General features: G+C 39.6%; 1 protein-coding gene across 15 annotated transcripts in view; it reads right to left on the bottom strand.

The window, feature by feature from the left end:
* The window catches only part of EMSY (EMSY transcriptional repressor, BRCA2 interacting), a 110,549-nt gene that overhangs the window by 40,280 nt on the left and 47,025 nt on the right, over positions 1-23,244 (bottom strand). For all 15 annotated transcript variants that reach the window (XM_055356843.2, XM_019037534.4, XM_063693393.1 and 12 more), the window contains one exon: positions 14,828-15,082. In XM_055356843.2, the coding sequence (XP_055212818.2) occupies positions 14,828-15,082 (255 nt within the window). The remainder of the gene's footprint in view (positions 1-14,827; positions 15,083-23,244) is intronic.

Raw genomic sequence — 23,244 nt, 5'->3', positions numbered from 1 at the left:
TTATTATTATTTTGAGATGGAGTCTCACTCTGTCTCCAGGCTGGAGTACAGTGGTGCAATCTCAGCTCACTGCAACCTCCACCTCCTGGGTTTAAGTGATTCTCCTGCCTCAGCCTCCCGAGTAGGTGGGGTGGGATTACAGGGGCCTGCCATCATGCCCGGCTAATTTTTTTGTATTTTTAGCAGAGACAGGGTTTCACCATGTTGGCCAGGCTGGTTTTGAACTCCTGACCTCAAGGGACCCACCAGCCTTGGCCTCCCAAAGGGATTACAGGTGTGAGCCACCAGACCCGACCAGAATTAAGTAATTCTTAAAGCACATATAAAAAGGAGCTTCTAAAGAAATAACCACACAGAGAAAAAATTTAGATAATCATAAAATGACTTTGCTCAATTATATGCAAATAAGTTTAAAATCTGGATCAAATAGGTAATTTTCTAGGAAATTATTACTTATCAATATTGACCCCAGAAAAGAGAAAAAATGTAAATAGACAAATTTCCACAGATAAAAATTTCAGGAGCTGTACCCCTTTGCAAAAAAGTAGCAGGCTCAGATAGTTGCATCGGAGAATTCTACAGTCTCTTAAAAAGAAAGTAATTCCAATGTACTTAAAGCCATTCCAAATATTGATATCTGGCATGGCGGCATGGGCTCTGCTGGCCCCCTAACCCAGTGAAGCTGGTAAAAATTATAAAACCACCATTGAAAGGCTCCGGAAATCATGCCAAGGGCAAATAGTAAATGAAAAAACATCTACACAAGAAAATCTCAAAAAATTCATTGAGAAAGGCAAGATCTGTGGTATTTAAACCAAGAGCATTTCCTCCTTCCCCACTACTAGCTCAGCAAGGGGGACATTCCATTCCAGATGGCTGCAGTGAAGAAGAACTCGGGATTCCTTCTCTGCCAGCTCCCAGTTGAAAGGTTTTCTTCTCAGGAGAAACCAGACTTCAGATTATATCATCCTGCCCTCAGCTACCTACTGCTAAGGCTAAGTTCTGGGCAAGAGCAGTAGGGATGTGAGAGCTCTCTTATTCTGCCCAGCCCCCAGTTTGTGGACAAAGCTCTACCTTGGGCACAGTACCACTGAGTATACTGAAGTACTGATAGCCCTTGCCCTGGCTTGTGAGGCAGTGACTCCACCACCAAGCGAGGCAAGCTGTGAGGACCTTAGGCTGCTCCCCAACCCCTTACCCCGACTCTGTGAGCACTCAGTGCCTAAAGCAGGGGTCTGTCAGAGAAGTCTGTCACTTACCCCACCCTAGATACTTCCTATTTCTGCAAGGTTCCAGTTTCTAAGGTCTGTATCAATGGCATTTTTATTTGTGAATCAATTATTACATTATACTATATTAATTAATTTTAGGCAAGGTCTTGCTGTGTCACCCAAGGTAGAGTGCAATGGTGTGATCATGGCTCACTGCAGCCTTGAACTCCTAGGCTCAAGCAATCCTCTTGCCCCAACCTTCAGAGTAGTTGGGAATATAAGCATATGCCACCACACTCAGCTAATTTTACTATTTTTGTAGAGATAGGGTCTTGCTTTATAGTCCAGGGTGATCTTGAACTCTGGCTTCAAGCAGTCCCCCTGCCTTGGCCTCCCAAAGATCTGGGATTACAGGCATGAGCCACCAAACACAGCCAGTTTATTAATTTTTTTATTAGAGACAGCGTCTTGTTCTGTCACCCAGGCTGAAGTGCGGTGGCATGATGACTGTAACCTTGAACTCCTGAGCTAAAGCAATTCTCCCATCTCAGAATCCCAAAGCACTGAGATTATAGGCATGAGCCACTGCACCTGGTCTATATTTTATTTTTTTGAATAGAGAAAGCATTCATTAAAAACTGACCAGTATAAAAAGTTAGAGTGAATAACTTGTCCTCTTTCCCTGTCCTCTGTCTAGTTCTCCCTTGCCATTAACAAAAGCTTAGTTTCTTATATATTGTCAGAGTCTCCACAAATACAAGAAAATTTAAATATGGATTCTTATACCTCCCCTCTTTACACACTTGTAAAACATAACACATGCACCTTGCTTCCCCCCCACCTTTAACAATGTATCTTAGAGATCTTTTTAATATAGTCAGTACATAAAATTAAATTGCTTCTTCATTCTACAGTGATACAGGTATACCTTCTTTTATTACACTTTGCTTTATTGTGCTTCTCAGTACTAGTGGGTTTTTTTGTTTGTCTGTTTGTTTTTGTTTTTTGTTTTTTTGAGACGGAGTCTCGCTCTGTTACCCAGGCTGGAGTGCAGTGGCGCAATCCTGGTTCACTGCAACCTCCACTTCCTGGGTTCAAGCAATTCTCCCTGCCTCAGCCTCCCGAGTAGCGGGATTACAGGCACCCACCAACACACCTGGTTTATTTTTGTATTTTTAGTAGAGACAGGGTTTCATCATGTTGGCCAGGCTGGTCTCGAACTCCTGACCTCCGGTGATCTGCACTCCTTGGCCTCCCAAAGTGTTTTTTACAAATCGAAGGTTCTGGCAACCCCACGTCGAGTAAGTCTATAGGCACCATTTTTCCAACAGTGTGCGCTCACATTATGTCTGTGTCACATTTTGATGATTCTCACAATAATTCAAAGTTTTTTTTTATTATTATATCTGTTACTTTAATCGGTGATCAGTGATCTTTGATGTTACTATTATAATTGTTTTGGGCCCCCACAAACCATGCTCGTGTAAGATGATGTACTTAATCAATAAATGTTGTGTGTGCTCTGACTGCTTCACAAACTGGACATTCCCCCATCTCTCTCCCTCTCCTTGGGCCTGCTTGTTTCCAAAGACACAATGATATTGAAATTAGGCCAGTTAATAAACTTCATTTCTATGAAGGCCAGGAGAGTGAGGAATCTGCAGAAGAAAAGTTGGAAGCTAGCAGAGGTTGGTTCATGCGGTTTAAGGAAAGAAACCATCTACAGAATGTCAAAGTGCAAAACAAAACAGCAACTGCTGATGGAGAAGCTGCAGCAAGTTATCCAGTAGATCTACCTAAGATTATTGATGAAGGTGGCTACACTAAACACCAGATTTTCAACGTAGACAAAATAGACTTTTATTGGAAGAAGATGCCATCTAGGACTTTCATAGATAAAGAAGTCAGTGCCTGGCTTCAAAGCTTCAAAGAACAGACTGACTCTCTTGTTAGGGACTAATGCAGTTGCTGAGTTTAAGTTGAAACTGATGTTCATTTACCATTCGCAAAATGCTAGGGTCCTTAAAAAGGATGCTAAATCTACTCTGCCTGTGCTCTATAAATGAAACAACAAAGCCTGGATGACACCACATCTGTTCACAGCATGGTTTACTGAAGGTTTTAAGCCCACTATTGAGACCTACTGCTCATAAAAAAAAAAAAAGAGATTCCTTTCAAAATATTACTACCCACTGACAATGCACCTAGTCACCCAAGAGCTCTGATGGAGATGTACAAGATTAATATTGTTTTCATGCCTGCTAACATAACATCCGTTGTGCAGGCCATGAAACAAGGAATAATTTCAACTTTCAGGTCTTATTAAGAAATAAATTTTAGGCTCGGTGTGGTGGCTCATGCCTGCAGTTCCAGCACTTTGGGAGGCTGTGGCAGGTGGACTGTTTGAGCCCAGGAGTTTGAGACCAGTCTGGGCAACATGGTGAGACCCTGTCTCTACAAAAATTTTTTTAAAAAAATTAGCCAGGCATGCTGTGGCTCATGCCTGTAGTCTCAGCTACTTGGGAGGCTGAGGTGGGAGGACTGCTTGAGCCAGGAGGTTGAGGCTGCAGTGAACTATGATTGTGTCACTGCATTCCAGCCTGGCTGACAAGACTATGTCTCAAAAAAAAAAAAAAGAAAAAGAAAAAGAAAAAAAAATGCATTTTGTAAGGCTACAGCTGCCATAATGATTTCTCTAATGGATTTGGGCAAAGTCAATCTTCTGGAAAGGATTCACTGTTCTAGATGCATTCAGAACACTTTTGATTCATGGGAGGAGGTCAAAATATCAACATTAATAGGAGCTTGGAAGAGGTGGATTCCAACCTCTATGGATGACTTTGAATGGTTTAGGTCTTCAGTGAGAGAAATAACTATCTTAAGATAAAACTTGACTAGATGAGGAGTTGCTTCTCATGGATGAGCAACGAATGTGGTTTCTTGAGATGGAATCTTCTAATGAAGTAATAGTGCCCTGTCCTGTGGATGTTGTTGAAATAACAACAAGCAATTTGGAGTATTATATAAACTTAGTTGATGAAGCAATGGCAAGTTTAAAAGATTGACTTCCATTTTCAAAGAAGTTCTACTGTGGGTAAAATGTTGTAAAACAGCATTCCATGCTACAAAGAAATCTTTTACAGAAGGAAAAATCAATCCGTGCAGCCAACTTCACTGTTGTCTTACTTTAAGAAAATGCTGTAACCACCCCAACCTTCAGTATCCACCAACCTGACCAGTCAACAGCCATCAACATTGAGACAAGACCCTCCACCAGCAAAAAGATTACACCTCTCTGAAGGCTCAGATGGTCATTAGCATTTTTTAGCAATGAAGTATTTTAAATTAAGGTATGTACATTTTTTAGACATAATACAATTACACACATAATAGACAGCAGTATAATATAAACATAACTTTTATATGCACTGGGAAACCAAAACTTTGGTGTGACTTCCTCTGTTGTGATATTCACTTTATTTCAGTGGTCTGGAACTGAACCTGTAAACTCTATAAAGTACGCCAGAATCGTAATTTATGTAATGAATCCCCTGTAAAGTTGTTTCCAGTCTTTCTTTTTTTAAAATTCAAACAAAATGCAGTGAATAAGCCTATATAGTGTCATTTTGTATGTGTATCTGTAGGATAAATTTCCAGAAGTATGACTGCTATGTCAGTTTTGACAGATACTGCCAAGTTTTCATCTTATCGGGATTTTCGATTTATTTTCCTACCAGTAATGTACGAGTCCCAGCTTCCTCACAGTGCCCCCTTCCCACCAGTATATTTTCAAGCAGTTAGATTTTTGCCAATGTGATAGGGGCGGGTGGATGTTATCTCAGTATTTTTTTCATTTTTCATTTCCCTCATTAAGAGTGAGTTTGAGAAACTATATGTTTTAGTGCCCTTTGTAATTCACTTTTTGCGTGCTATCTGTATCCATTTTCCACTTTCCTATTGGATCAATTTCTGGGAATTCTTACACTGTCAGGATAATTGGTATTCTGTGCATTTCATGATTTGCAGATTTTTTTCCAGTTTATTTGTCTTTTGACTTCATGGGGTTTTCTGTGCAAAACACTATTTGTTTATATGTAGTTGAATTTATCAGTGTGGTCTTTAATGCTTCCAGATTTTCCATCACAGTTTATAATTTTTGTATTTAAGTCTTTTGGAATTTAAACTGGTATGAGGTTAGACAATACAATATATTGATAACCAAATGTGATTTGAGTCTGTAATTTTCTTTTTTGTGTGCAGGGTTTGCCAGGTTTTTCTTTGAGCATTATGTGTATTTCCAAGAAAGAATTTTAAAAGTTTTTTTTTAATGCCCTGGAATATTTTTTATATTTAAATTTTATTTATTTATTTAGAGACAAGGTCTCGCTCTGTTGCCCAGGCTTAAGTACACCAGGAATTCTGCCGCCTTAGCCTCAGCTGAGACTACAAGCATATGCCACCATACCTGGCTAATTAAAAAAAATTTTTTTTTGTAGAATTGGGGTCTTGCCATGTTGCCCAGACTGGTGTCGAACACCTGGCCTCAAGTGATTCTCTCGTCTTGGCCTACCAAAGTGTCAGGATTATAGGTGTGAGCCACTGTGCTCAGCCTGAAATTTTTTTTTCTTTTTTTTTTGAGACAGAGTCTCGCTCTGTTGCCCAGGCTGGAGTGCAGTGGCGTGATCTTGGTTCACTGCAAGCTCCGCCTCCCGGGTTCACGCGATTCTCCTGCCTCAGCCTCCCAAGTAGATGGGACTACAGGCGCCTGCCACCACGCCCAGCTAATTTTTTGTATTTTTAGTAAAGATGGGGTTTCACCGTGTTAGCCAGGATGGTCTCGATCTCCTGACCTCACGATCCGCCCACCTTGGCCTCCCAAAGTGCTGGGATTACAGGCGTGAGCCACCGCTCCCGGCCGAATTTTTTTTTCTTAAAGAGCTTTATCGAAATATAATTGACTAAGCATTCAATGAACACATTTAAAACGTACAATGTAATGTTATTTAATATATTCACAGATATGTTCAGCCATCATAACAATTGATTTTAGAACACTTCACTTCAAAAGAAAACCCCATAATATGATCTACTACTCCTTGCACCCATTCATTCAGTTTCCTACCCCCAGCCCCAAGTAACCACTAGTTATTTTCTGTCTGTAGATTTCTGTACTTTGGACTTTGATATGAAATAAATCATATAATACGTGGTCTTCTGTAACTGGCTTCTTGAACTTAATGTAATCTTTTTGAGGTTCATCCATCTTGTAGCATGTGTTAGTACTTCATTCCTTTTATGGCTAATTAAAATTCACATTTTGTTTATCTGTTTGTCCACTGATATGAATTTCGATTGTTTCACCTATTGGCTATTACGAATAATGCTGCTGAAAATATTTGTATGCAAGTTTTTTGGTATTCAGTTCTCTTGTATATATACCTAGGAGTGGAATCTCAGGATCATGTGTTAATTCTTTAATTTAATTGTTTGATAAACTGATGTGTTTTCCAAAGCAACAGTACCATTTTACATTCCCACCAGCAGTGTATGAGGATTCCTGTTTCTCTACATCCATGTCAACACTTGTTATTCTGTTACATTGATTCTAGGCAGTCTGCTTTGTGTAAAGTATATTTCACTGTGATTCTGATGTGTACTTACCTGATAACTAATGATGTTTAGCATGTTTTCATGTGCTTTTTGTATCTTTTATATATTTTCCCTGAAGAAATGGCTATTCAGATCTTTTACCCATTTTAAAATTGGGTTATATGTCTATTTACCATTGAGTTATAAGAGTTTTTATATATATATTATATATATATAAAAAAACTCATATATCTGTACCATTTTACATGTACATGTATGGTTTTATTTCTGGTGGTGGGAATGTAAAATGGTACAGTTTATATTTGCTGGTGGGAATGTAAAATGGTACAGTTGCTTCGGATATGTAATTTGCAAGTATTATTTCCCATTCTCTGAATTGTCTTTTTACTTTCTTGATGGTATCTTTTAAAACACAGCAATTAGCTGGGCGCAGTGGCTCCTGCCTGTAATCCCAGCACTTTGGGAGGCCAAGGTAGGTGGATCACTTGAAGTCAGGAGTTTGAGACCAGCTTGGCCAACATGGTGAATACCTATCTCTACAAAAAAAAAAAAAAAAATTAGCCGGGCGTGATGGTGCGCGCCTGTAATCCCAGCTACTCGGGAGGCTGAAGCAGGAGAATTGCTTGAACCCAGGAGGCGTAAGTTGCAGTGAGCCAAGACTGCGCCACTACACGCTAGCCTGGGTGACAGAGCAAGACTCCGTCTCAAATAAACAAATAAATTAAATTGAATACAGCAGTTTTTGATATCTAACTTTTCTATTTTCTTTTTGTTGCTCATGCTTTCATTGTTATATCCAAGAATCCTTTGCCAAATCCAGTATGTTAGAGATTTACCCTAAGTTTTTTTCTAAGAGTTTGATAGTTTTACCTCTAAGTGTAAATGTTTGATTCATTTGAGTTAATTTTGTACACGGTGTGATGTAAGGGTCTCACGTCATTCCTTTGCACATATCTATTCATTTGTCCCAACAGAATTTGTTAAAAAGACTATTTTTCCCCCATTGAATGATCTTGGCATCTTTGTCAAAAAGCAGTTGACCACAGTTGTATGGTTTTATTTCTGGACTTTCAATTCTGTTCCATCGATCTATATGTCTTATGCCGGTACCATACTGTTTTGATTACCATTGGTTTGTAGTAAATTTTGAAATCAGGAAGCATTTGAGTCCTCTCCTTCTTCTTACTCTTTTTTTTTGTTTGTTTTTTGAGACCACGCCTTGCTCTGTCACCCAGGCTAGAGTGCAGTGGTGCAATCTCAGCTCACTGCAACCTCCGCCTCTCAGGTACAAGTGATTCTCCTGCCTCAGCCTCCCGAGTAGCTGGGATTACAGCCATGTACCATCATGGCCAGTTAATTTTTGTATTTTTAGTAGAGACAGGGTTTCACCACGTTGGCCAGTCTGGTGTCGAAATCCTGACCTCAGGTGGTCCACCTGCCTCAGCCCCACAAAGTGCTGGAATTACACGGAGGAGCCACCATGCTGGGGCTCCTGCCTGTGATTTTTACTTCTTTTTTTTAAAGATTGTTTTGGCTATCCATATGGCTATCAAATTCCATATGAATTTTGGAGTTAGCTTGTCAATTTCTACGAAGAAGTCCGCTGAGATTCTGATATAGGTTGCGTTGAATCTATAGATTAATTTAAGGAGCACTGTCATCTTAACAATGTTAAATCTTCTGATCTGTGAGCATGGTATGCTTTCCTATTTATTTAGATCTTTAATTTCTTTCAATGTTTTGTAGTTTTCAGAGTATACATTTTGTATTTCTTTTGTTAAATTTATTCCTATTTTGTTCTTTTGGTGCTATTATAAATGGAATTGTTAGTTTCACTTTTTAGATTGTATATTGCTAATTTATAGATTTTTGTGTGTTGACTTTGTATCCTGCAACCTTTCCAAACACATTAGTTCTAATATCTTTTAGTAGATTCCTTAGTGGTTTTTTTTGTTTTTTGTTTTTTTAACAATATAAAGGATCATGTCATCTGCAAATAGGGGTAGAGTTTCTTCTGTTTCAGTCTGGATGCTTTTTTTTTTTTTTAATAATATAAAGGATCATGTCATCTGCAAATGTGGTAGAGTTTCTTCTGTTTCAATCTGGATGCTTTTTTTTTTTTAAATAATATAAAGGATCATGTCATCTGTAAATGGGGTAGAGTTTCTTTGTTTCAATCTGGATGCTTTTTTTTTTTTTGCCCATTTTCTCTGACTTGAGCCTCTGGTATAATATGGAATATAAGTGTCAAGAGCACACATCACTGTCTTTTTCCTTATTCTTTCTATTCATAGAACTTCTTTTAGTGTCTCTTGTAAGGTGGGTCTGCTAGCAACACATTCTTGCAGATTTTGTTTATTTGGTAAAGTCTTTCTTCATTTTTGAAAGCTAGCTTTGCTGGATATAGGATTCTTAGTTGGTGGGTTTTTTTTTTTGCATTTCAAATGTGTTATCCAACTGCCTGCTGTCTTCAATGTTTCCACTGGGAAGTCAGCTCTTACGTAACTTTATTGCAATTTCCTTGTAAGTGATATGTTGTTTTTCTCTTGCTGTGTTCAAGATTTTCTTTTTGTCTTTGAATTTCAGCATTTTTACTGAGATGTGTCTGCTTATGATCTTTGTTTATCTTATTTGTAATTTGTTAAGCTTCTTAAACATATATGTTACTGCTTTTCAATAAATTTGGAAAAGTTTTCAGCCATTATTTCTTTGAATATTTCTTTTCTTTTCTCTCTTCCCAACTCTCGTACTTCCATTATATGTATGTTGGTGTATTTAATGTCTCACATTTCTCTGAAGCTCTGTTAACTTTTCTTCATTGTTTCTTCTCTTTGTTCTTTAGCTCACACAACCTCTATTGATCATTTTTCAGATTTGCGAATTCTTTCTTCTGCCAGTTCAGATCTACACGTGAACCCCTCTCGTGCATTTTTTAGTTCAGTGACTTTACTTTTAACCTCCAGATTTTCTGTTTGGCTCTCTTTAAAAACTAATTTCTATCTCTTTATTGATCTGTATTTGATGTAATATTGTCCTCATAGCCTCTTTTACTTCTATAATCCTGTTTTTCTTTAGTTCTGTGAACATATTTGTAATGGCTACTTCAAAGTACTTTTCAGTTAAGTCTGACATCTGGTTGCTCTTATAGTTTCTGTTGTTTGTTTGTTTTTCTAATGTATCGGTAATATTTTCCTGTTTCTTTACCTGCCTCCTTCTTTGTTAGAAATCAGACATTTTAGATAATATACATACAGCCCTCTGTAACTTCTACATCTTCAGATTCAAGCAACCATGGATCAAAAATATTTAGGAAAAAGACAACAAAAATAATAATACAACAGTAAAAAATAATACAAATACAGAAACAATATAGTATAACAGCTACATAGCATTTACATTGTATTAGGTATTATAGGTAATCTAGAGATGATTTAAAGTATACAGGAGGGTGTGCATAGGTTTCATAAATACTACACCATTTTTTATAAAGGACTGGAACATCCACAGATTTGAGTATCAACAGGGTCCTGGAAGCAATCTTCCACGGATACTGAGGGATGACCATGCAGTACCTGGGTACTGGTCTCCCCTCACCAGGGATTTGTTATTGTTATTTGCCTAGTTATTTGTTTAGTGATGGGATCAGTTATTTTAGTAAAGTCTTTTTATTCCCTCTCCAGCCCATGCTCCTTCATCTAAGCATCTGATATTACTCCTCATGGAGACACTGCTCTGGGTATACTTACAGTCACTTTGGGATGACAGTGGTATTAGTTTGGCTTTTTTCTATTCTTTCCTTGACCACACCCAGCTGTTAAACTCTATTAACTGCTGGCTGATTGCTCTGTTTTCAGGAAAGCTTTGGAACATACATTACTCTGTAATCCGAATTTTGGCTCCTTTGAAGGAATAGTTTCTGGGGTTCATTTTTGATATTTCTTCTAACCTCATGAAGGCTCTTCCCAGCTTTTATATTATCTGCTTCTTCTCTATAAACTGTCTGCAGTCTAGACTATATGTTCATTACTTCCATGAATCTCCTTCTGGTTGCCTTTCACCACTTCCTTCACTGTTCTTGAGAATGCCCTTAGTCTTGAACTTCTCCATGCTCTGGTATAAATGGAGTTAGCTCCTTTGGGAAGAGATTAGGAGCTATCTGTTTTATGAATTATTTCTATCCTTTGGCAAAGTCTCTGAGCCAGGAACATTAAGTATTATATTAACATTAAGTAACATTAAGTATTATATTAAGTAACATTAGATATGGTGAAATCTCCCTTTTTTACTAGAAAGATAAAATTATTTCAAATATAGAGTAATTTGCAGTGAAAAGGTCAGATGTGATAGGCGACACAAGTTTTTTTTTTATTGTTTTGGGTTTGGTTTTTTTTTTGAGATAGGCTCTCACTCTGTAGCCCACGCTGGAGTGCAGTGGTTTAATCATAGCTCACTGCAACCTCAAACTTCTGGGCTCAAGCAATCCTCCTGCTCCCTCCCAAGTACCTAGGAGTACAGGCACATGCCACCATTTCTAGCTAATTTTTAAATTTTTTGTAGAGACCAAAAAATGGTCTCTACAAAAGGGTAGAGGTCTTGTTATATTGCCCAGGCTGGTCTCAAACTCCTGGCCTCACATGGCCAACACATGTATACTGTAATACCATAAGCAAACGCTAAGAAAACAGAACAAAACAATATACTTTAAAATAATATGTATAAGTCAACATGAAACCCTAAAAATTCTTCAAGTAAACTACAAATAGGCAAGAAAAAAGAAACAAGAAACAAAAGAAACAAACAAAATAAAATGGCACATGTAACCACTACCATATCAACAATTACCTTAAATGTAAATGATCTAAATATATCATTTAAAAGTTAAAGATTGGGGCCGGGCACAGTGGCTCATGCCTGCAATACCAGCACTTTGGGAGGCGGAGGAGGGCGGATCACGAGGTCAGGAGATTGAGACCATCCTGGATAACACAGTGAAACCCCATCTCTACTAAAAATACAAAAAATTAGCCAGGTGTGGTGGCAGGCGCCTGTAGTCCCATCTACTTGGGAGGCTGAGGCAGGAGAATGGTGTGAACCCAGAAGGTGGAGTTTGCAGTGAGCCGAGATAGCGCCCCTGCATTCCAGCCTGGGCGACACAGCAAAACTCCATCTCAAAAAAAAAAAAAAAAAAAAAAAAAAAAAAGTTATAAGATTGGTTGGCTAGATGCAGTGGCTCACACCTGTAATCCTAGCACTTTGGAAGGCTGAGGTGGGCGGATCACTTGAGATCAGCATTCGAGACCAGCCTGGTCAGCATGGTAAAACCCTGTCTCTACTAAAAATACAAAAGTTACCTGGGCGTGGTAGTGTGCACCTGTAATCCCAGCTACCTGGGAGACTGAGGCAGGAGACTCGCTTAAACCCAGGAGGCGGAGGTTGCAGTGAGCCGAGATTGTGCCACTGCACTCCAGCCTGGGTGACAAAGCGAGACTCTGTCTCAAAAACAAAAACAAGTTATTGGCAAAGTTGATATAAAAATATGTAACTACACTGTATGCTGTCTGCAAGAAACTCACTTCAAATACAACAATAAAAGTAGGTTGAAAGTAACAGGATGAGAAAAAAATACACTATGTGAACATGAATAAAAAGAAAATAGGAGTGGCTATATTAATTACAGATAAAGTATACTTTACAAGGCAATAGAACTCACTCCCCTCCAGTCAGTATAGTTCTCTATTACATGCACTAAATATACTAATGCAGGCTAGTTATCATCATTAATTTATATGGCAGACTTTACAAGTTAAATTGGAATTAAATTTTAAGAATGGAAATTTTTAAAAATCAGCCTTTGTATTTAAAAAAAATAGAGAATTAATTGCAGAAAAAAAGGAACGCTACATGAGACAGGATCAATATACCAGGAAGACACAATGTTTCTAAATATGTATGCATCAAACAATAGATATATCAAAATACAATACATGTAGCAAAAACTGAGAGAGCTGTTTTTGCAGTACTAGAATCCAACAATTAGTTGGGGACTTTATTACCTCACTCCCATCAACTAATAGAACTACTATGCAGAAAATTCAGCATAGATATAGGAGAACTGAACAATATAATCAACCAACAGAATCTAGTTGATATACATATATAGAATACTCCACCCAACATCGGCAGCATAGATATTTTACGAGCACCATGGACCACCCACCAAAGAAGAACATATTGTGGGTGAAAAAACAAACCTCAATAAACATAAAAGAATTGAAATGATACAGTGTGTTCTCAGACCATAATGAAATCAAACTAGAAATCAATAGCAAAACAAACAAACCAACCCAGAAAAATCTCCATTAGAAATTAAGCAACACAATTCTAAATAATCCATGGGTCAAAGAAGAAGTCTTACACAAAAAATTGAGTAAAAATGAAAACAGAACATATTAAAATATGTGGAAGGCAGCTAACACAGTGCCGAGAGAAATTTGTGACAAATGTCTTTACATAGATGGAACTAAATGCTAAGTAATTAGAAAAGAGAGTATGTCTTGAATCAATAATCTAAGTTCCCACCTTAAGAAATTAGAAGAGCAAAATAAACCTAAAGAAAGTAGGACAGAAATAATAAAGATAATAAAATTAAAAACAGAAAAGCAAAGGAAAAATCAATGAAACAAAAATCTAGTTCTTAAAAAATTCAATAAATTTTTAAATGCAATAAATAGCAAGTCTGACAAAGAAAGAGAAGATACAAACCACCAATATCAGAAATGAAACAGGACATTAATATCGATCCTATAGCCATTAAAAGAATAGTAAAGAACTACTACAAGCAAATTTACACTAAAAAATTTGACAACTTAGAAGAAATGGATCAATTCCTCAAAACCATAAACTACCAAAACCAAGATGAAACAGATAATCTGAAAAGTCCCATAACTAATAAAGAAATGGAATTCATCAATTAAAAGCTTCTAAAAACAGAACTCTCCGGGCCCAGATGGCTTCATTGGAGAATTCTATTGAACATTTAAAGAATTTAACATCAATCTTACATAGTCTTTTCCAAAAAATAGAAAGGAAATAAATACTTCCAAACTCATTTTATGAGGCCAGTATTATCCTCACCAAAATCAGACAAAGGCAGTATAAAATAAGAATATTACAGACCAAAATGTCTCATGAATAGAGAGACAAATTGAATCCAGCAATGTATTTTTAAAAATTATATATCATGACCAAGTGGGATTTATTTCAAATATGCAAGGCTGGTTTAACATAAAATCAATCAATATACTCCAGCATATCAATAGACTAAACAAGAAAAAACTTAATTGAACAGAAAAAGCACTTGACAAAATCCAACACTCATTCATGATAAAAACTCCCCAAAAACTAGTAGCAGAAGTGCACTCCGTCAACCTGATAAAGAGCATCTATAAAAAGCCTACAGCTGGTATCGTACTTAATGGTGAAAAACTGAATGTTTTCTCCTTAAGATTAGGAACAAAGCAAGGATGTCCACTTTCCTCACTCTTATTCATTCAGCATAGTATTGGAAGTTCTAGACAATAAAATAAAACACCAAAAAGAAATAAACAGCAATTGATTGGAAAGGAAGAAACAAAACTGTCCCTATTTATAGATGACATAGTTGCATACACAGAAAATCCCAAGGAATCTATGTAAATACTCTGAGAACAAGTGAGTTCAGCAAGGTCAAAGGATACAAGATCAATACTATTTTTATATACTAACAAAAAACATGTAGACATTGAAATTAAAATCATAATACCAATTATAATCACGACAAGAAAATGAAATGCTTAGGTACAAATCTAACAAAATATATACAGAATCTATATGCTGAAAGCTGTAAAACATTGATGAAAAAGTCAAAGACCTAAATAAATGAAGAGACATACCGTGTTCATGGACTGGAAGACTAAAAAAACTGGTGAATAAAGAATTACCATATCTTATAAACATTTTCCAGTTACCTGACTCCTGTTTGATTTGGATGGTAGGTTTAATACCAGGTGGCAAAGGAGACTGCTGAGGCTGTTGCTGATGAGATACTGGAGAAGGCTGGGCCACTTGTTGCTGTGTCTGCTGTTGCACTTGATATAACTGCTGCTTAGGAGACTGTTGATGTTGTTTAGGGAACTGTGCAAGAATCTGAGTTGGGGCACTCACTAAGCTTTTGGGGGAAGGAAGTCTGGTTGATGCCATTTTGATTGCTGATGTAGATACACCTGTAGAAAAGGAGTAAGGGAAAAGAGAATTTGACAGGAAAGCAAAATTAAAGTTACTTCTGGTTATTATAGTAGATAATAGTTTAAAGAATAGGGAAATCAACAAAAAGTACAATTTATTGAGCACCTAGTAAGTGTCAGATAAAATGTGTGGCACCTTACATATTTGATATCTAGTCTTCAAACTCTTCAAGGGAGGTAACCATTGTTCTCAGATTTTAAAAATGAAATGATTTTCCCTTGGTGAAGAGTGAGAATGAAAGAAACAAATTATCAGACAGGATGTTCCCAGACCTGTCTCTTAACAGATTTTCTATTAGAAAATGTAGGTTCTCAATGTGAATAATATAAGAACAAAGCAATTTTATTAATTTTTGAATCTTATTTATATGTTATATATTTTTCAAATATTATTTTTCAGGTTCTAATCAGCCAGTTTAAACATAGTATCCATGAAATAACTCACATTCATCTTTTGAACAAGATAATTCCCTTTTCTCTGAGAATGGTGAAGAGGAAAAAAATTTTAATAAAAACAGAAAAAGTCATTTCCTAAGAACTCTGAATCATTAAATAATGATATGAAAAGTTGTAAATGGGCATACTCAACATATCCACAGCAAAAAGATTCTGATTATACGAGGTTCTTTTCAGTGGGATTCTAATATTAGCAAGCACACATAGGTAAGGAGTACTAGTAACTTACACTAAAGATGTATGAGTTTCAGATATTCTTCCCTCTCGCAGGTTTTTCATCTGTAATTTTTCTGAATTCATCAACTATCTAAAAGGACTATTATCCATCAATAAGTTAATATTCCTAACTGAGAGAACCTGGAATATAACTCTTCATATTAACTTTTTAAGCACTGCTGAAACAATAAAAAGAAACTAATAGCCTAATTCTCAAGTACTTAGGATGTTTTTTCACACCTTTCTCTACCACATCCTCACCATGACAAATAAACTGTATTACAGAAAAAGTTTTAAATAATATCACGTTCTTATGTAAAATGTCTCTAGAGAATGATAAAGATGGAGGATAAAACTTGAGAAGTCGCTATGACTGTCTAGACCTCAGCATCCTCATTTGTTGAATTTTTCCTTGCCCTGTGTCTCTAAGAGCTGTTGTGCAGATCAAGATCAATCACAGACTGAGGGACACTTTGAGACAAGAAGGCCGGGCGCAGTGGCTCACGCCTGTAATCCCAACACTTTGGGAGGCTGAGGCAGGCGTATCACCTGAAGTCAGGAGTTTAAGACCAGCCTGGCCAACACAGTGAAACCCCATCCCTACTAAAAATACAAAAATTAGCCGGGCATGGTGGCACGCACCTGTAATCCCAGCTACTCAGGAAGGTGAGGTAGGAGAATCACTTGAACCTGGGAGGCAGAGGTTGCAGTGAACCGAGATGGCATTACTGCACTTCAGCCTGGGCGACAGAAGAAAAGGAAAGGAAGGGAAGGAAGGAAGGAAGGAAGGAAGGAAGGAAGGAAGGAAGGAAGGAAGGAAGGAAGGAAGGAAGGAAGGAAGGGAAAGGAAAGGAAAGGAAAGGAAAGGCAGGCAGGCAGGCAAGGTAGTCAGAATCACCTAGAAGGCTTACTTCCATTACTTACATAGTTCCCCACTCCTTCCTGAATACTAGTAACATGTATGTTCTGTATTGCTTGGTTGTGCTGAACTAGACTATCTCTGGAGCCTCTTTCAGTGCCAACATTTTATGACTTAATGAGTATAAAGTTATCCAAGTGAAAGATATTTTTATACTACCTAAAGCATTAAACTTTATATGGCACTCATAATGTATGGTCTTATATTAAATGAAGATAATCATGTACATGGGTAACTCCCTAACTAAAGTATTGTCACGGGATCTCTGGGGTGTCACTTCACCAGCCAGAAACGTCTGTGGCCGGCGGCACCTTCTACCTGAGTATTGCTTGCCCACTGGGCTCATTCTGTCCACTTGTCCCTGCAGGCGGTGCTTGGCTCGTGCTACCGGCCCGGATCCCACACCTGTCAACAGTGAGCCAGGCGCAGATGCCAGCTGCTGCAGTGGGGCGGGCAGCTCCAGGCACTGGCAGAGATGCCAGCTCCATGCAAGGCTGCGGCTGGACCAGATGTACCGCACACAGCTTCTGCTGCGGGCATCCGCATCTGAACGAGAACACAGTGGCGCCCGAAAGCTTGGAGACACCAGAACCACAGAGTCCCAAAGAGGGTGTCAGAGCCCAGGCTTGGGGAGCCCCTAGGTCTGGGATCCCCCAAGGGCTGCAGCTCTTCTCTCCTGTCACTGGTAACATGGGGAGCAGGGGAACATGTTTCAGCCCTGTTTGTGTTACAGCTCTTTCAGTCCCGGCATTTGGCGGGACCCCAGTTCTTGTCTCGCATCCAGGAAGAATGAAGTACTCGGACAACCAAGGCGGAGAGGAGCTTCACTGAGCAACAGAACAGCTCTCAAGAGACCCGAAGCGAGTAGCTCCTTTCTACAAGAAGGTCTCCTGAACGAGTGTTCAGCTTTCAGCGGAGAGAAGACCCACAGTGGGTAGCTCCTTTCCACAGGCAGGTCTTCCCCACGTCTGTTGGAGTCTGGCTGTGTCAGGGGTTTTCATGGGTTCAGAAGGGAGAAAGTGCATGCTAATTGGTCCATGGGCGGCCAATGGACCGGAAAAAGCCCTGTAACTTCTCACTCCAGTTTCGACTCCACCTGGAACTGACAGCCCAGACCCCATGCTTCAGGTCATCCCTGGTTTGAGGGTGGGACCTCACCGGGACCCGCCCCTTTGCACTCACGAGCCTGTCTGCCTCCTGCTGCCATCAATCACAGAGCCCAGGCTGTTCGGGGAAGGGGCGCCTACAGGCCCTTATCAACCCACCCTCGACCCCCTTTGGCCTCCTTCCCGTGCTCATTGGCACCCAAAGTCTCGGGGGGGGGGGGGGCGGTTCAGGCGGCAGGGGGCTGGCACGTCAGTGCCACCCCAAGTGGTGTGCACCCAGCTGGGTGGCAACAGCACCCAGGCTAGGCCTCAACTTTGCTCTGAAACCGGAGCAGACAGCAGGAGCGGGGAGAGGCCAGGCAGCAGGAGCAGGCACTTCAGAGACTGCAAAGGAAGGGGGGCCTTCCCTGGCCCCTGAGAGCACAGGGATGCCCAGGTCTGCGTGGGGAGGTGACCCACAGCGGGTAGCTCCTTTCCACAGGCAGGTTTTCCCCAGTCTGTTGGAGTCTGGCTAAGTCCAGGGTTTTCATGGGCTCAGCAGGGAGGAACTGCATGCTGATTGGTTCACGGGCGGCCACGGGCGGGCCAGAAAAAGCCCTGTTAACTTCTCACTCCACCTGAGTGTGTGCTAGGTAGCTCACACTCATGGAAGCCCACTTTATCCCACTTAGGTTCGAAGTCTGAGGACTTCACCTGGAGTCCACTGCACCCACTGGAGCTGCACCCAGGAGGGCGGGGCTCCTGCCCTGCCAACTCAGAAGAGAGTAGGGTTCCTATCTGTTCCTGGCTCCCTGCGGGCTCTGTGGAATGGGCAGCCCTGGCGACGCCTCCCCCACTGCAGCATCTCTGCAGCAGCTACCAGATGGGCCACCACTGCCATCACTGTGATTTCCATATACTTTTGTACAGGAAAAGTATCTGATGTGAAAGCATTCAGGATGCTTGTATTTATTTTTGTAATCAGAGAATTGTATTTATTTATTTATTTATGAGATGGAGTCTCGCTCTGTGGCCCAGGCTGGAGTGCAGTGGCGTGATCTCAACTCACTGCAACCTCTGCCTCCCGGCTCAAGCGATTCTCCTGCCTCAGACTCCCGATCAGCTGGGATTACAGGCACGCACCACCATGCATGGCTAATTTTTGTATTTTTAGTCGAGTAGAGGTTTCACCATGTCGGCCAGGCTGCTCTCAAACTCCTGACCTCAAGTGATCCGCTGGCCTTGGCCTCCCAAAGTGCTGGGATTATAGGCATGAGCCACTGTGCCCAGCCAGAAGTGTATTTAAATCCATGTCTTCAACACATAAAAACATAATAGCTGTATGACCTGATTAAAGTACTTAATCTTTCTGAATATTTATTTATTCAATAAAAACTTGAGTGCATACTTTATGCTAGATCCTGGGGAAACTATTTGGTATCCATGGAACAGTCCCTACCTTGAGAAAGGTCAGAGAAGACAATCAAATGATCACATGAGTCTATCATTACAAACTAATAAATGTTTTGTGTTAACAACTACAAGGTCTTCTTCCTCTTCCATCCCCCTTAGCTACCCAAACAATTCCATACAAAAGCCATCTGGTGGTATAAAGCAGGATGGAGAGCTAGGCAGCTAAGCAGAAGAGTAGTCTAGCAGGAGGTGACAGAGTTCACTCTGGAGACTGGCTTACCATGGGAGCCAGAGTAGGAGGAGGAGAGCATCTACACTGAGAAGAGTTCACGGGATAACCCAGCATGTAAAGTTAGAACCTAAGTGGGATAAAGTGGGCTTCCACGGTGTGAGCTACCTAGCGCAGGATCTCAAAGCTTCAGCAGGGTATCCATAGGAAACGGTGGCTAGGGTGAGTACAGAGTCCAAACTGGGTGAGGGCTTCTGCCTAGGAGGGCCACCTGGCATGGCTGTCAGAGTTGACCAGGTTGAGATAGGCATCCATGCAAAGGGGTAGCTGAGGGAAGGTGTCAGAACTCAGGCGGGGCTGGACACAGTGGCTCATGCCTATAATCTCAGCACTTTGGGAGGCTAGGCAGGAGGACCACTTGAGGTCAGGAGTTCAAGAGCACCCTGGTCAACATAGCAAGACCCTGTCTCTACAAACAAAAAGCAAAAAAAGCCGGGCATGGCAGCACACACCTGTAGTCCCAGCTACTCAGGAGGCTGAGGTGGGAGGATCCCTTGAACATAGGAGTTAGAGACTGCAGTGAGCCATGATCATGCCACTATACTCCAGCTTAGGTGCCAGAGTAAGACCCCCATCTCTTAAAAAAAAAAAAAAAAGAAAAAAGAAGAACTCAGCTGAGCTGAGGTAAGAGTATGCAGATGTCAGAGCCTGAAAGGAATGAGGACAGCATCTGCACAGGGGAGGAGGCAACAACAGCACAGGGGAGGAGCAACTATTATTTGGTTACATATCAGGAAACTGATATACAAGTATATTCGAGATAATAGAAGTTAGGTTTTTCACTATCAGAGAGAGAGGAAACAAGTTAACATGCAATGTTTGATTGAAATTGGATGTATCACTATGAACTCAGCTTTTAATATATGAAAATACAGATGTACATGTGTTTACACACACACACACACCCTAGCAATGAACATATCCAGAACCCAGATCTTAGCTTCTAATTATTACTTTCTACTATAAGAAACCAAGACTTCTTGAAAAAATGACTGATTCCAAGGCTGGAATAGGAAAAGTATAAGATGAACCTGGTAAACCTAAAAGACATGTTTTCCCCTCTTTTGTAATTTCTTTAAAAGAAAATCACCAGTTTGAAGCAAAAAGATTAACAAGGCAATGTGAAGTTTATAAATACATATAGAATTAAAGTGTATGACAACCATAGCACAAGGAAGGGAGAGAGGAAATAGAAGTACTCTTTTAAGATTCTAACCCAATACATGAAATAGTATATTATTTCAAGGTAGACTGTTATAAATTGAAAATGCATACTGTAAGCTCTAAAGCTAGATTCTCAACCAACAGTAATTTTTCTGCCTCTCGTCATCCCACAGGATATCTGACAATCACTGGAGACATTTTTTATTTTCATAACAGGGGTCGGGGGGCATATGCTACTGGCACCTAGTGGGTAGTCAGGTTTATAATGCACAGGTCAACCTCAAGAACAAAAAATTATCTGGTCAAGAATGTCAACAATGTGGAGGTTGAGAACCCTACTCTAGAGCAACTATTTTTTTTTAAGTGTAGCTACCGAGTCGAGGAAATAAAATGGAATCCTTAAAAAAAAATCAATAAAAATAAATAAATAAAAGAAGACTGGAAAAGAGACCAAAAGGAACAAGGAACATATGAGACAAATAAAAACAATTGTCAAGATGACAGACTTAAACTCAATCCTACCGATAATATTAAATGTAAATGGACTATACCTTCCAATTAAAGGTCAGAGATTATCAGACTGGGAGAAAAGACCTAACTATACAATGTTCATAAGAGATATATTTTAAATACAAAGGCACAGATGGGTTAAGAATACAATAATGAAAAAAAGATACATCAAGTAGGCCAGGCACGGTGGCTTGTGCCTTTAATCCCAGCACTTTGGGAGGCCGAGGTGGATGGATCACCAGAGGTCAGAAGTTTGAGACCAGCCTGGCCAACATGGTGAGACGCTGACTCTACTAAAAACACAAAAATTAGTCAGGCGTGGTGGTGCACGCCCATAATCTCAGCTACTCAGGAGGCTGAGGCAGGAGAATCGCTGGAACCTAGGAGGTGGAGGTTGCAGTGAGCCAAAATCACGCCACTGTACTCCAGCCTGGGCGATACAGCAAGACTCCATCTCAAAAAAAAAAAAAGATACATCAAGCAAACAGTAATCATAAGAAAGTTGGAGTGGCTATATTAACATCAGAAAAGGCGGACATGGAAACACTGGTGATAACATCAAGGGTTACCAGAGATAAAAAGGAATGGTTCATAATGAAAAGGGGGTTAATCCATCAAGAAGACACAATAATCCTAAGTGTGTGTGTATAAAAACTGACAGAATTAAAGGGAGAAATGTACAAAGCCACAAATATAGCTAGAGATTTTTACACTTCCCTTTCAGTAACTGACATAACAAGTAGACCAAAAAAAAAAAAAAAATGAAAACAAGAAGAATCTGATCAAGTCCATCAACCAAGTAACATGGACATGCACAGAACCAAATGAAAAGTCAATTATTCTAAAACCATTTATTAAATAATCGAATGCAGCATACACTCTTGGTTGCCTGTCCTAATTTCCTTTCTCCTCTGCCCTCCTCTTTTCTAATAGAATCTGTTTTCTTTCCTGAAGAATCCACAAGGCATTGGCATGTACTTTCAGAGGGCTGGCCCTAAGCCAGCCATACAGGCAATTCCTAATTGATCTAAGCCAGTCATGGTGGCCCCATTACTTTTGCAAAGAACTAGTTTAGGTAGGACATATGACACAGTTGTGGCCAGCATAATATAAGGAGAATCTCATGGAAGACTTCTAGGAAAGATTTTTTCTTTCCTAAGACAGACCCACAGAAGGGGATTCTCTCTTTTTTCCCTGACATTGTCACAGCTAGATGTAGAACCTGAAATGTACTCAACTTGCCCAGGATGAGAATTACCCAAGAAAAAAGCCCTAAGAATTACCCAAGAATTACCAAGAAAAGCAAAGAGAAAGGTGAAAAGAAATTCCTTGATGGCTCAAATGAGCTAATGCCTAACTTGAGCCTCCCTTCTGGACTTCTGGTTTTGTGAGATAATAAATTTTATTGTGAAAAACCAACCATTCGATCAATGCAGATTTATGTAAAGATATTCATTCAATCGCATCATATTTTGCAAGTAAGTTTGGATATTAACAATCCATATAAGAATCTCCAGATCCAGCTAAAAAATTAAAAAAAAAATAGCATAAATAATCCATGGGCTCTGTAACAATAACTTTATTAAACTTTGTTTTTGTTTTTGAGACAGTCTTCTTTTAATGCCCAGGCTAGAGTGCAGTGGCACAATCATAGCTCAATGCAGCCTCCAAATCCTGGGCTCAAGCAATCCTCCTGACTCAGGCTTCCCGAGTAGCTAGGATTACAGGTGCACACCACCACGCCTGGCTAATTTTTGCATTTTTTGTAGAGATGAGGTCATGCTACGTTGCCCAGGCTGATGTTGAACTCCTAGCTTCAAACAACCCTCCCTCTTTGGCCTCCCAAAGTGTTGGGATTACAGGCATGAGCCAATGCACCCAGCCTAAATTTATGAAACATTTAAATACACACAAAAAAATGGGCTACTGTGAATATCACTGAAACAAAGACATTAATCCATGTTTGGAAGAACTGTAGTTCAGGCTACATTGGTAATTTTGAATAAATATGAAATACTCAGAGTTTTTAACACGAGCCCTAGAGAAATATGAAGTTCAAAGAACATTTTTTAAAAAGTCATGTAAGTGA

The sequence above is a fragment of the Gorilla gorilla genome, chromosome 9 (genome assembly GCF_029281585.2).
Source record: "Gorilla gorilla gorilla isolate KB3781 chromosome 9, NHGRI_mGorGor1-v2.1_pri, whole genome shotgun sequence".
NCBI lineage: Eukaryota > Metazoa > Chordata > Mammalia > Primates > Hominidae > Gorilla > Gorilla gorilla.
The sequence above is the reverse complement of the archived record's forward strand: the minus strand, read 5'-3'. Positions and strand labels throughout refer to the sequence as shown.